This window comes from Triturus cristatus, chromosome 7 (assembly GCF_964204655.1).
Source record: "Triturus cristatus chromosome 7, aTriCri1.1, whole genome shotgun sequence".
Classification (NCBI taxonomy): domain Eukaryota; kingdom Metazoa; phylum Chordata; class Amphibia; order Caudata; family Salamandridae; genus Triturus; species Triturus cristatus.
The window spans coordinates 1,510,918,099-1,510,933,119 of record NC_140590.1 but is presented as its reverse complement, the minus strand read 5'-3'; the positions used below and the strand labels follow the sequence as shown (position 1 = coordinate 1,510,933,119).

General features: G+C 43.8%; 1 protein-coding gene across 1 annotated transcript in view; it reads left to right on the top strand.

Annotated features, from left to right (window-relative positions):
• LOC146812262 (putative sodium-coupled neutral amino acid transporter 8) overlaps nucleotides 1-14,796 on the top strand; it is a 332,163-nt gene extending 317,367 nt beyond the window's left edge. Inside the window, exon 10 of the mRNA XM_085614572.1 lies at nucleotides 14,446-14,796. Within this exon, the coding sequence (XP_085470698.1) occupies nucleotides 14,446-14,548 (103 nt within the window). The 3' untranslated portion in view covers nucleotides 14,549-14,796. The remainder of the gene's footprint in view (nucleotides 1-14,445) is intronic.
• The last annotated feature ends 225 nt before the right edge of the window (nucleotides 14,797-15,021 follow it).

Genomic DNA, 15,021 nt, shown 5'->3' with positions numbered 1-15,021 from the left:
AATTATCTTTGGGAGATATAAGAACAAAACAAAAACCTTTTTGTACGGCCATTAAGTCTACCATGGGAAATTAAATTCTCTACTGGATAAAATATAAAGTATCACTTACAGAAGACTTTTCCACCTACCAAAACACATACTCCTCGCTCCTATAACTGGAAATTGGCCTCATAGGGCAGGACTTTGAATTCAAGACATCCTTCCTCAAATATAACTATTCTACTCAGCAAGCCAAACCGAATAGATTACAGAATGCGCTTTGGGAGATCTGAAAAATGAGTGAGCCGTGGTCTCCGTACATAGGAGAAGCAGTGAAAAACTTGAATGTAAACATGGTCAGACTAGCCTCCAACTCAATGTTGTATTAAATCAATCCTGAAGAAGCAGTCGTTGGTGCTTTCAAGACAGGCTAATTTGAACATGGTAAGATCCAGCAGCTATGCAGCTGCAATCACTAAGATGCAACCCTATTTGAGTGCTGCCCTTTGCAAGGAGACCAGCCTTAAAATCCTACTAATAAGACTTATGGTCCTTCCAATCAACGAATTCATGTGGCTTGGGCTGCAGCACCTGGAATAGTCCCTTGCAGGTTTTATAATTATATGAAGTCCATGCTTCATTCGTTTTGTTGTTGCTCTGAGTTCATACCTGCACACTGCACTTTATCGAAGCTGCTGTATTTTTTAAGCATGGGATTTCAACCTGCAAGGAGGCCATGGAATTTCCGTTTGGCAACCAAACCCCTTTGGGAAGTACATGGATTTAATATTTTCCACTATAAAGTTGCAAGCAAAAGCAGCAAGCATCCCTTGAGCACATAATCACCCTGTATTTATTATATTTGTTATACACAAACTATTTGTTTAAATGTTTTAGCAGTTTCTCAGGGGCCGATTAGTACTGGAGTCCACCTGCCTGCCATCGAGGGGGTGATTGGGACCGCCCACCTGTATTGCGGTGGTCCCGCACTTGCAATCATAATGCATAGTGCATGTTTACTATAGTGGCGGGTGCTGCTGGCTGCAGCACCCACCGCAATCGTAAAAAAGCCCGTTTTGCATTTGCCGGCACTACGTGGCAGGCACCATGTGGTGCCTGCCACGCAGTGCAGGGAAATGCAGGGGTGTACCATGCAGGGGGGTACCAGTGCAACAACACCTCCCCCAACACAAGGGGGGGGGCCAGCAACAGGCCCCCAACCGGCCAGCCTTTCCATGGCGGTTCCACCGCCATGGAAAGTCTGGCTACAGCCAACATCGTAATTTTTTGGACAGTGCCTGCTAGGCACCGCTGCCATTTTACTGATGGAGACCGCTCCACCAGGCAATCGTAACGATTGCCTGTGGTGGTTCCGTGGCGGACGGTCTTTGTGTCCACCACGGTCGCGGTCCGATTTTCCCCCCCCCGTCATCCTAATTTGGCGTGGGGGGAATCGCGGTCGATGGCGGAAGGACCACGACTGCATGGCTGGCGGTGTCAGGCCTTCCGCCATCGTAATTGTCCCCTTAGTGCCTGTCTTGCCGGTTACATTTTAACTTCTGCATGGACATATTTTACTTGGAACACTTTATAAACTGACTTTTATCTCTTCCTCGGTTTCACAAGGTCTCGCACCTTACACAGAATGAAATAGTTCACTCGTGATTGAATGCTGTTTTGGTATTTTAGTATTTGAATGCATTTTGGACCAATTTTAATTAATTGAATATACATTTCATTCATTCATAGCACTGGCCCAGACTAAGTCAACAATTGCATACACTCTCACAAACATTTGACACATCCACTCGTCTGAACAACTTGCACAAATTCTACACTTACAGAAGACCAGATCCGGCAGTCAAGCCTCCTCCTACATCGCTCCTAAAGTGTGGAACAATCTGCCACTACACATAACAGCCTCTTCCTTACTTCGTGAATTATGCAAGAAGTTGAAGACCTGACTTTTCGAATAGTTTCACTGTGGGCGGCTCCTCTGCTATGGCGGAGGAGCGTTTCCCAACTGCACGCAGAGCAGAAAAAAATAAAATTATAACCTTGTTTTTATTATTTTATTTTTCTGTGCTACGGGGCTTGGTTGGGGCGGGGCAGGGCTCGGGTCACAGGGGAGGAGTGGTTTGCACACCCCAAGTGCACATAACTGCTTGGCCGGCCGTCTTAGCCCGGTCAAACAGTCATGCGCTCTTTGCATGTTCCCCACCTGGCTGTAAAGCACAGGCTTGTGAGGAATATGCCAAGGCCCCCAGTCCCTGCCTGAGTGCTGAACCACGGCATTCAGTGTCTGAGGAGCCTGGCTGCTTCCTGGTTCGAACGTCACCTAAAAGAGAAGTAGCGAGACAGCAGCCATTTAAAAGGTACGTTTTTTTGTGTATATTCCTGCGCCACCCCCATTCCCTGCCAGCCGCCACTGAGTCTCACTAGACCCTAGGTGTGCCTAGACTCACACCTGCTCAGCGCCAGTATATCCTCCCTGGTGATAGTGCCCTCTAGGAATGTGCCTCACTTAACATTTCAGGTTTGTGCTGCGTGGAAAAAAGTTTTTCCTCAGAAAAACAACAAAGTCTGTATTCAGATTGAGACTTGAAACATTTTCTAACTTCTTTAGTTCCAGGCCATGGCAGGTTCAATCTACTAGATATATCAGTCTGGCAGGCCATCATGGTCGGCCTCAAATCATGCTAAGTCCTAGTTTACCATGATTATTGAAGCCCATTGGGGGCAGTGCACTTTTACCACTTATATCTTAAAATAAAATCTTATCTCCGGTTCCCCTTACTGGATTTCTGTCATTTTGGTGTCATTTTGCTTATTACACTTTGTTTTTACTTTTTATAAACAGGAGTGGTTTTTTTATTGAGTTGTGTTTTCGACTTTTTCATCTAACTGTTTTGGTACTTCTAAATGCTTTCTCGAAGATAAGACTGTCTGCTCTGTGCCCCTGCTACAAGGAGTTGAGCTCAGATTTATGTTACAAAACCTTTGACTTGACCTAACAATATAGTGACTTTATTACTTGTGGTGGACACCAATCCGCCCCAACTAATGATCCATGTTCTGGCATATTATGTACTAGTATTACTTACTTCCACTTCCTAAGAGTATTTTATTTTTTCAGTATATTCTTTCTGTATTTATTTAATGCAACACATGACTCTTGTATAGTACACACTTTGAACTGAGTCACCTCTGGGTGTCGGAGTGTTCAGGCTGTGGGTGGGTATTTGACTAAGCACGATTGCATGTTGAAGCTGAAGTCCGGGTGAGTTTCTCACAGTCAGTGGGTCATAAAGATATGCAGACAACATACCTATTCAGTCCTTGGCCTTTCTTCAAAGTGCCCAAAGCGATGTTCCAATATGTGCCAATTTTAAGTGTGGGGAAAGTATATGAAGCTGATGAACTATGTAACGTCAAAGTGGAGGAGAATGCAGTGCTTCTATGTGTTTGGTGGGCTGTGTATGTGTCATGGAGGAGATGAGAAGAAGTGCATACAGAAGGCGAGAGGATCCATCTCTTCAGTTGCACCTGGTTACTGCCGAACTTCAGGTCTTGAAAGGCTTGACAGTCGAGCATCCCCCCTCAATTAACTCCCTCCTCTCCCCCCTAAATTTGCCCATAGGCCCCTCTAGCGTGGTATCCAGTCCTATCCAATGTCCTCTCCTCCTCACATTTAATACCTTACCCCTTCCTAACACAGACTCCCGGCCTAGAAGGACGAAGTCTGATCTTGCATATAAAGACATCAAGGACCTACTCTCCTTTTACTCACTTAATCTGGCCACCGACAAGACTCCTCTCGGTCGGATTCAAGCCATTCACCCTAACCCGAACAAAGAACCCCTACTCAACCTCAGTCATAAATAACAACAACCTCAAAAGAGTGAACATCACGCAGACGCCTCCCTCCCACTCACGACTCAAATGGACACTTCTCAACTGCAGATCAGCCAGTAAACAAACACGCCTCGGATATCTTCGACCTCATTCAATACCAGGAGATAGACATCACCATCCTTACCGAAACTTGGTTGAATTCCGCCACCTCTCCTATACCTCCTAGTTCCTCCTTACCATGACCTAATTCGTCTCGACAGAGCAAAAAAGCAGGGCGGTGACCTAGCTTGTATTCATCGGAGCACTCTCTCGGTCTCTCACTCTGAGACTTCTGCGCCCTCCTCCAGTGAATACCTCTGTCTCAAAATTTTAAGTAATAACATCCGGATATGCAAATTAGACACTTTCTCTCCTTCATTGAACAATTACTAGAAATCATCTCCGGTAATGTTGATTCCGCAGTTCTCCAAATCTTCCTCGGTGATTTCAACCTTCATTGGTCTAACCCCAATGACCAAGCTGCTACATGCCTTAAATCTTTCTTAGATGATAACGAGCTGACCCAATACTAGGCCTGGGCAAAAATTTCGTTCCGTTCGCGGAAATTGCGATAATTTGACATTTTTGCGTTCCGCGGAGAGCGCGAAAATGTCAAAAATTCCGGTTTCCGCAGCTTGGCGATAATTTGTTTCTTGCTCGCGCTGTAAAATGATACATTCTCGCGCGCGCGCGATCGCCTTACCTGAATCCCTGCGTTCGCCGACAAGTTTTCTTGATCCGGTCGCGTTCTCCATGAGATGTTGTATTGTTTTTAGCCATTTGCGCTGTCTCGCGACAGTTCGCGCCCGCAGTGACGTCATGCGTCGCGCGATCACGTCTTTCTTCTCGCGATCATGCACCGCGAGAACAACTCAAAACAAGATGGCCGCGCCCGCAAGCAACCACATGGGTAAGTTGGCGACCCGCAACCATGCAGAAAATCTCACGAACATGCCGGAAAAAAACTTCCGCATCTTCGCGATATTTCTGCTTGTTTGCGATAATTTTAAACATTCTCGCGATAATTTGCGAAGGTTAATTCCGCAAATTCCGCCCACCCCTACCCAATACTGCGACAGGACAACACATGATATAGGAGAAATCCTGGATCTCATCATCTCCAAAGGAAACACCATATCTCTGGATAACATCTCCCCTTGCGACTGGTCTGACCATCACATCATCCTCTTTAGATTAACTGGGAGGTGTCCGCGAGGAAGCCTCAATCGAAGAAGCTAAAGGTATGGAAAAAGGACCTTAGACACATCAATACAGCTGAACTAGCAACCCAATGTAAACTTGCCCTTTTCGCCCAAGTTGTGAAGCTTGAGGTTCACTTACTCACGGATTTTTACAACTCTAGTATCATGGACTCCGTTTCACCGATCCAACAAAAAAATGAATCAACAAAAATCTCTAAACCATGGTTTAACGACAACTTAAACTCCGAACGACGTAATCTAAGGGCAACTGAACGATCTTGGAAATCCAACCCTTCCTCGGAACTGCTGAAAGTCCTCAGAGCAGTAAGGAGCTCCTATAACCAACAAATCAAGAGCGCCAAGGCAGACTACCTCAGATCTCAACTTAACCAAGCCTCTAATCGTCAGGATTTTTTTTGAAATTGTTAAACAACAATCATGTGATGCACCCACTCGGTCTGAGCCAGGACACAGCCCACCCTCTTGCGACGCTTTGGCTACGTTTCTCTTTGAGTAATCGAGACTCGTCAATATCGAACTGGAATCTAAATAGGCCTCTCTAGCATCCTATTGCCTTGCGCACCCCATGTGATACTGTGTTGCACCTTTTGATAACTGTAGAATTTGTTATGTATTTGACGCCTGCCTAACCTTGACCATTCGTAATTGTGAGAACGGGTGACATTGAGACATTCTGAAGGCTGATACCCCTTCCATAGACCTTAGGAATTTTTCATTCAGGGGCTCATAATTTCAGAATTGGAACACTTCCAATTCTACATATTCACAACAAAATCGTCTGCGATCACTTATCTGGCACAGGTAAAGAGCATTGGCAGAGGCAATAGGTCTTGCTTGTTTTAGTTTTATATTCTGTATGAGTGTTATGTCTGCGTGAAAAAACAAAACTCAGAAACACTCAAATAATGGTCCAGTAACACACTGGGTAAAGCACAGGTTTATAGTTTGTGCTTTAGGCTGTGCCCTTAATTACATAGGCTACACCTTTTGGAAAGGGTTCCTAGTTCTACAATGTCCATGTGTGAGCGTGTGACTAGTACAACTAGTAGTAGAGGAAAAATTCCTAATTTGAAAAGAAAAATAAGCCTTAATAAATCGGTAATGAGTACAGAATGGTGCACTTGGGCAAGACCAACACAACGGTCAGTACAAACAAGATAAATGTTGTTTAAAGTTAGTCATTTGTGTAGTACGTATTCCGCCATTAGTATGGGTATGGTATGGTGCATATGCAGCTGTTCATGTATTTGCAGTATTAAGAGAGCCTGGGTGCTACATTAGTGTATAATTCAGACAGCAGGATAAGCAAAGTAAATCAGGAGGCACATAGATAAACAGGTGAATGGGAGTGTGCTTCCAACGCAGGACCATCACTATCTTCCTTTAAAATTGCCATGGAAATCAAGTATGGTCATAGGTTTACCATTGTGCGGTGATTTAACTAGGACCGGTTTAGCGATTGCATTTTAGGCACCATATTGTATATTTCCTTTGGTGCATTCATATCCAGGTGTACCACCAGGTTAATGCAATGGGGAGGGAGAATTTGTGTTTAAACTAATTTATATATGGTCCTGTGTGTATTTTGTATTATGCCACATTGGATCATGTATTATATGATGTAATAATTGTAGAATTGTGAAGGACATAACCTTCATGTTGTTCTGAAGGTGACACTTACTTCTCAAGTGTTCGTACCTGGTCTTCTTACTCTTACATTTTACAAGGTTTAACAGTGACAACTGGTTTTAGAACCACTACGCTGTCTCACTATGCCATTATCCTCCTACACAACGTCAGTGTTGACGAGTGGCACCAGAATGCGATTAATGGGTCTTAGATGCAGGCTGGTGTCAAGTTGCATGCTTCTCTGACTTACTGGTTTCTCATTACCATCGTCATCCAGTGAATGTTGTAAAATACACCTCGAATTCCTAGGAAGAAATCATCATGAAACAAAGCAACATTGTGGGATGCCTAATTCTGGAGATGGCAAGAGATCAAGGACTGGAGTAAAGGGTCCCTGATATTCATTTCTACCTTGTGCTGCCTGATATGCAGTGTGAGCACAACCCAGGGATGGCATTTTTGGATTGGGGATGAAGTTGCGTAGTATCCATTGGGTGCAATCCAAATGTGGTGGACATCTTAAACTGTTGTGGAGGTGTGCAAAATGAGATCATTTTTGTGCAATGCCTGATTGGATAATCTGCTGCAGCCTAGTTTGATTGGGAGCTTGTGCTGTACGTGATTTCAGATGGAGTCCATTTTGGTTATAGGAATGGTGCCATATGCAACATTGGATGATTACTTTCAGTGAGTGACATTAGGCAGTAGCATACTCTGTCAATTCAGAAAACCATTTGAAAGAAAAAAAGAGTGTTTGAAGGGGTGGAATCCCTACTCAAGCTGCAGCCGCAATCCTTGTCAGAGTGAATCACAAAAGCCACTGAACTTCACATCAACCCTCTAGTAGATTGGCACACAAGCAGTCAGGCTTAACATAGAAGCAATGTGTAAAGTATTTAAGCAATACTCAAATAGTAATTCGGTAAATTCATAATAAGAGTCCCTATTTAATTTAGAAACAATCGTCAAAATTTTAAAAAGCTAAATGTCTCCAAAACAACAAAAACTCAATTAGTAGGATTGGAGTTTTGAGATGTTAAATGTTTAGGTAAAAATAGCTCCAAAAGAGGCAAAGCCCCAATTGCAGATATCTAGAAAATGCAGGACCGGGACAAAGTCACAAGTTGAAGCCAGCCACGATCGAGCAAGGGCCAGATACAGGGCCAGGTTCAGCCTGTTGGAAGTTTTACCTTGACTTTGGTGTGGGGGGTCTGTGCGATGTAGCTGGCGGAGCTCTGTTTCTTGGTGTCCGCTTTCAGCTCCACAGAAAGGCTCTGCGGGGCTGAGTTGCTGGACATCTGACTCCATCAGTTAAGCAGGGAGAGGACCTTGAGTACAGCATTTGGCGGTCAAAACTCACTCCCACAGAGGCCTCCAGAAGGGAGCAGGTCAGATTCAGTTGGATATAGCCATCTGAAATGCAGGAAAGGTCTCTTGAAGCTATTGTGTCCCTGTAGGTCAAGCAGGAGGTCAGCCAACTGACACTTGGAGTCACTTCTGTGATCCTGGATTCAAGACAAACCGGTCCAATTTTCTTTTTTTAGACAGAAAGACAGTCCTTCTGAATCTTCACAGCTCCAGGAGTGCTCGAAATTGAGGTTCTGGGCATATAACCTTTATATAGGGGTTGGTGCAACTTGTGTAATTCTGTGTAGCGGACTTATCTAAGAATTATGCAAAATTATGCCAGAAAACTAATTCTGCATTTAGCCCTATTTCTTTGAGCAAAAATGCCCCCTTGCACCCAAAATGGACACGAGGATGTGTACTAAAAAAGAGTACAAAATGCACCAGAGCTCGATTAGCGAGCGGCCACTCACACTGGGAAACTGTGCTCTCGCTGTAGGATTTTTCACCACAAATTATGCGGGCAGGAGTAATTCCATTATCTGTAATTCTGAATCGTAGAGAAACGCAGAATTACAGAGATTACTCTGGTTACTCTGGAGTAATTAGCCTACTTTTATAACCAGTACCAGTCTGTAGGTGCTGGTCACCCTTTTGTCTAGCCCTAAAACTGGTTCTAGTCATTTCTTCTCTTTCCCTTTGGTTTGTCTCCAGACTGGCTTATGAAACAAAGGGCAGGGCGGCTCAGGTGTGAGCTGCATGCCAGTGACAGTGTAGGCTTCTTCTGAAGCTAAGAAGGGCGGAGTACAGCACCCAGGCTACCCTTTGAAATGCAATCAGGGCAGGTGCACAGCTCCTCCCCAGCCATCCTGTCAGAAAGACCCTCACATCTCTACACCAAGGCCCTTTGTCTACTGTCTTGGAGGAATACACTTCACACCACATGAGAGCCATTAACAGTCAGGCGACCCTAGACACTGGCAGAAAGGCACATTTGTCTTGGTCAGGAAAATTTAAACTTTCTAAAAGTGGCGTTTTCAAAATAGCAATTAAAAAAATAAATTTTAACAATTGGGTTGGGGTTCAAATTCCTATTCCAATGAGTCTTTGAAACATTTTTCTACCTAGTCCTAAAGTGATGGTGTGTATTATAAGGATGTGTAATATAACCATGTGCTTTTCTGTTGGAGAGCCAGACGGTCTACTGTGAGGTGTTTTACTTCCAGGACATGTAAATCTTAAGTACACTTTTTAATTACCCTGAACACTGCCCCATCAGCTTGTAGGGCCTTTGTTAGGGGTGACTTGTAAGTATTGAAAAGAGTTTAAGTCTGCAAAAACTTTTATTTTGCCAGGTCAAAATGGCAGTTTAAATACTGCACTAAAGGCTGCAAAGGCAGAACTGAGACCTGCTTTTTGGTGCTACTTTAGGCACACTATAATGCTACAAGGTGGCTGCAGCACTCAGTAAAGTTACAAGCCCTTGGTACATATAGTACTATATACTAGTGACTTGTAAGTAAATAAAATATGCTAATTAGGTGCGTGCAAATTTTACTAGGTTTAAAAGGGGGAGTATAGGGACTTTACTGTTGGATAGCAGGGGCACAGGTCACAGTCCTAATGCCAACATAAATCGGTTCAGCTACACAAGGCAAATACCTGAGGAAATATCACACAAACGATTGTGATCTTCAATAGATGCCCCCCTCCAGCAGAAATGTAACCATTCTCATGGGAGAATTCATCGCTAAGGCAGAAAAACCTGGAAAGACCATCAGCAATGATGTAGTCCGCCCCATGGTGGCGTTCCTTCATAACGTCCCTTCCTTGTAGGGAGATGGACCACTCAACATTTTTGTATTCTCACCCTACAATTGCATCAGCCATCTGATGGGTCTATGGCCTGTCTTAACCCACAAGTGAGTCCCAAACAGGTATGGTTCCCATACCACTGCAAATGCTTCCATCTCAAATGCACTCGACCTCGGTTCTCTGTGATGTGGCCTAAGGCTGATGAAGGCTACTGGCTGGTCTAAGCCCTTATCATTTAGCTGTGGCAAGACATCCCAAATAGCATGCTCTGAAGCATCTGTTTCCACTAAAAATTCTTTGGAGAAATTAGGTGTCTCGTGCACTGGTGGTGTTCAAGGTGTCAATAGTTTCTGCAACACCTACTTCCAGATCACCTTCTTGGGCTGCTTCTTGGAACTTTTATCAGTGAAGGGAGCAACAATGGTGCCATATCTCTTAACAAATCTCCTGTGGTACCCAGTGAGACCTAAGAAGGTTCCCACCTCAGTCTAGGTCTTGGGTGGCTACCAAGCTAGGATGGGTTGTATCCTGGAATGTAGGAGCTGCACCTTGCTCTCACCAGCTTGGTGTAACAAGTGCATAACTGACCCCGAGCATATCTGGCACTTACTGGTCTTGATAGTCTGGCCTGCCTGTTGAAGTACCTGAAGAACTTCCAGAAGGTGGTGCAGGTGGTCATTTCAGATGGAGCTGAAAACTGCAGTGTCATCCAATTACTGGCTCTGAAGTTTTCTAGCCCACAACGGCGAGCCCATTGTGGCTGAGGGGCCATGCCCCCTCACCTTTTTCCCCTCAAGAACAGCGTCTGTCAGGCTCAGCAAAAGTCTGCCTGACAGATACTCTTCATTTTCAGGTAAGGCTTCAAAGAACTAGACATGCGCTAACTGCGCAGGCTCCTGGCTTCCTGAGGTGAACTTTGCTCGGCTGCGAATATCACAGCTCCTGTGGGCCTGATCTCCTCAGGTCAGAAAAGGTCCTTGAGGCCATCCCCCTTGTGATGACTGGTAGCATCACTCGTTGCCTCTGACCTGGGTGCTTCAGTTTTAAGCCCTGAAGCACTCAGGGTCTCACCAACCCCATCCCACTCTGTGACGAGGTTGACACTGCTGCCTTATCTCATTGGCTGAGTATTGTGAATGGATATGTGTGTATGTGCGAGTGAATGCATGGGTGTGAGTGAGTGAGTGTGTTTGTCCCGTCCACCACCTACCTCCCTCCTAAAATTACCGGTCACCACTGTTTCCAGCCCAGCCAGCACCTGGTTGACCAATCTCTGGAAGGTGGCAGGAGCATTCTTTAGCTCAAAGGGAATCACCTTAAACTTAAAGTGGCCCTCTTGGGGGGAGAATTCCGATCTTTTCTTGGACTTCTCAGTCAGGGTGACCTGCCAACATGCAACAATAAGTTGCTGAGGAATTTGACAGCTGTCAACCGATCAATAAGCTAATCCACTCTGGGGATGGGGTGAGCATCAGTCTTGATGACTTAATTGAGGCCCATATAATCAACCCAGAACCTAAGCTTGGAGTGGCTGGCCTTGGGTATCATTGCCACTAGACTGGGTCAAGGGCTACAGGAGGGGTCAATCACCCCCCAAATCCAACATCTTGGACACCTCATCCTTAATTTTGACCCTCACCTTGTCACAGCCTGTTGATTGTATTCTTGATAGGCATGCTTGCTGTCTCCCATGTAGATGTCATGGGTACACCAATAGTAAGTCCTGAGGTCAGTGAGAAGAGAGGCAAACTGCCCCAATAGGTGGTGAGAGTCCTTCTGTTGCTCTGGGATCAGGATAGAGGGAAGGACAAATCCTTAGACTGACCCATCTTGCTTTTTGGAAGACAGCAGGTCTGAGAGGGGCTCACTCTCCTCTTCCTCACCATCATCTGTCAGCAACCGCATCGTGTATTTGGACCTCTCAAAGCAGGGCTTGATGCGGTTCAGATATAGGACCCTTGATTGGTTCCTAGATACCTTGAGGTCTGTCAGGTCGGTGACCTTCCCTTTCCGCTCTTTTACCTTATAGGGCCAGGGTCACTGGTCATTTAATGCCCTAGGCTCCACATGTTCAATTACCCAAAGCTTTTAGCCAGGCTGATGCTCCACCTGAGTGGCCATCTGGTTGTACCAGTTTTGTTTTACTTCCTGGTTGGCCTCCAGGTTCTCGGTGTCTGTTTTTTCAGAAGCTTCATCTGAGACCAGAGGGCCAACATGTAGTTCGCTACATTTTTAGGGGGTTTATTGGTAACTTGCTTCACCACTCCTTTACAAGACTGAGAGGTCCACTCACAGTGTGGCCATGCAGAAGTTCAAAGGGACTGAATGCCCCTCCCATTTGAGGCACTTCCCCGTATGCAAGAGAAGGCATGGCAAGAGGCCATCCCACTTTGCCTCATGGGTTCTGGTAGGCCTATAATCATGTCTTTCATTGTCTTGTTGAACCTTTTAGCAAGTCTATTGGTCAGGGTGAGGTATTGTATGGAGATGTTATGGGCTACTTCACACTCATCCCCCATGGACTTCTTTTAGCCAAACATGAAGTTGCTGCCCTGGTCAGACATAACCTCCTTGGGGAAACCCACATGGGTAAATATGGCCATCAGCATCCTGTTCTATACATCAATTATGTGAGATGCTGTACATCTGCAGCATTCCGTGCATTAAAATTTAGGATATGATTAATAGCATCTACGCTCAGCATCAACTTATTTTGATTGGGTTTTGAAAACCTAATACACCGCATTATATGCATACATTTCTGACCTGCACAAAAGGGAAAGGAGATCACTATATCTAAGCATTTATTTCACACCCATAATGAAGTCTAGAGTTAGTGACTTTAACACCATCTACCTGTGATATGCCCCTAAAGAGAAGAGCATGCCAATCTGCCTTTTAGTCTGATGCAGATGCAAGTTGCGGTACATCTTAATGTACATGTGGCAATTACATTGATGTCTTTGTGTGTTCAGCAATAGTGTGTATATGACTTCTGTGGTATGCATGCATGACTGTTGTGCAGGCCTTTTGGTCCTCTTCAAGACTCCATTTTGTCTGTACAATATCTTGTAGCTTCACACATTGAAATTGTAGGATTGTGCATACACTGATTGTTAAGGAGAATAATTGTATCTGAATGTCACATCATTGCATGTCAGATTTTGACAGACTCTGTTGGACACTTGTGAATGGAGATGCTGAAATGGAAACTACTGTGATACTTGATTTCCTTTCCTTTGTGCAATAATGAATCTACTCTAGATCCATTTCTTCAAGTCGGAATGGTAGCAGGCACAGGTGAAAAGGCCAACCAGAGACACTTATTATAGCCCTTTGATGAATCATTAGAGTTCCCTGCCAATACAACCCTGACAGCAATGTTTTGGGTGAAGTGTGAACCTTTGCCCAAGAGTGATGCAATGGCTACATTGTCTCTCTGAGGAATAAGCCTTAAGAGGACTAAGGAAAGTTTTATAGTCTAGTATGCAAAAGACACACAATAGTCTAGTATGAACATTATTTAAACCACACCACTACCCACAAGGGGATACCTTTTTGGAAGTAACAAATGGAATGGAAAGTTGCCTGATAGACAACAACAAAGATGTCCGACCACTTTAGTAAAGAAGACATCTTGGCATGGTGCCAGGTTGTAGTAAATATGAATCGAAGTAGGGAAACAGAACAATTTAGATGAAAACCTGAAACCACCTCCTTGTGGTGGCAAGTGCAGAGAAAATGCAACATACTGGAAGTATGCTGCATCCTTTAGTGATATAACAAATAAATATGTTTGTAGTGATAAGCAGTGCTTAATTTGAGCCAGTGGTTTCTGGTGCCCAGCACTTAATTATCCACCCCAACATTATTAATGCGCACCAGTTAAGGACATAAATTCATTTACGGGCATATTAAGTGATTTGCCCAGAATCCGAGGATGTTCAGCCGAGACTCAAACCTGGTTTCTCAGTTCCAAAGTCAGCAGCACTGGCCAATATGTAACGTCCTATCTCCACTTTTAATGTTAATTAGTTCTGTTTTAGGCCGGGCTAACAGGAGAAATTGGCTGGTACCAGCTGCCTCCTGATGAAAGACCCAGCAAATTATTATTATTTTTTTTACAAATTAACCACTGGTAATGAGGTAAAAGCAAAACCTACATGTGCGCGTTTGAGCATTGGGAAAGACGATGTGTTACCTGTCAGTGAATGCACGGCTCAGTAGTAGGTACTGAACGAGGAATGAACCCCTTTAGTATCTCATTTTGAGAGATGCTTATCAGAGTGTTTCATATGTAGAAACCAATCCAACATAGATTTCTTTTTTTTTGGTTGGTGTGGCGTGGGTGGGGTTCATCTCCTTCCTGTTGAAATAGTTGTTCATGTGTCTTCTCAGTTTTCTCAGCTGATAGTTCGAAAAAATATTGACAAAATCAGTCTGGCGGTCTTGATAAATTAAGGATTTATTGAAACAAAAAAGATGTAGAATTTTTGCCTCGTTGCATCAGTTTGTATTGTAAAACCTAACTCTTCCTTATCTCTTTTTTTATTTCCAGGGTCTGCCTAATTATTTGGGGCCTAATCTCTATCTTTTGTGGGGCATTTATCTTTGGTCAGAGCACTACCATTGCAGTCATGAAAGAACTCAAAAAATTCTGAAGTACAGCAGATTTGTCAGTCTTGAACATTTGAAATCTGCCTCACAAAGGCCAGGAAGGCATTTTCAAAATTACATTTTTAAAATGTTCATTTTTTATGTCGTTTTTTCTATTGTTTTTGGTTTGGTTGACAACCAAACAATTTTTCGCTTTTTAATATTGAAACAAAACCTGGATTGTATCTATTGTTTTTATTTAAGTAATAATAATATTATTATAGCTTTTAAAAAAATAAAACACATTTGTCATAAAGTCAGTCTTGAGTTTTTCTAAAGAAATTGTGATTGTTTTCTGCAATAAATGAAACTTCTTGGTGCAAAGTATAAGTTCACAAGATAGAAGTATTGAGCATATCAAATGTGTCGAGACAAACACGCACTTTTATACTAGATCATAACACAAACCAAATGGGGTGCTTCATGCCACGAACATTTTGAGGTTTCTCTTTTTTTTTCCCTAAGTCAGTTAATGACC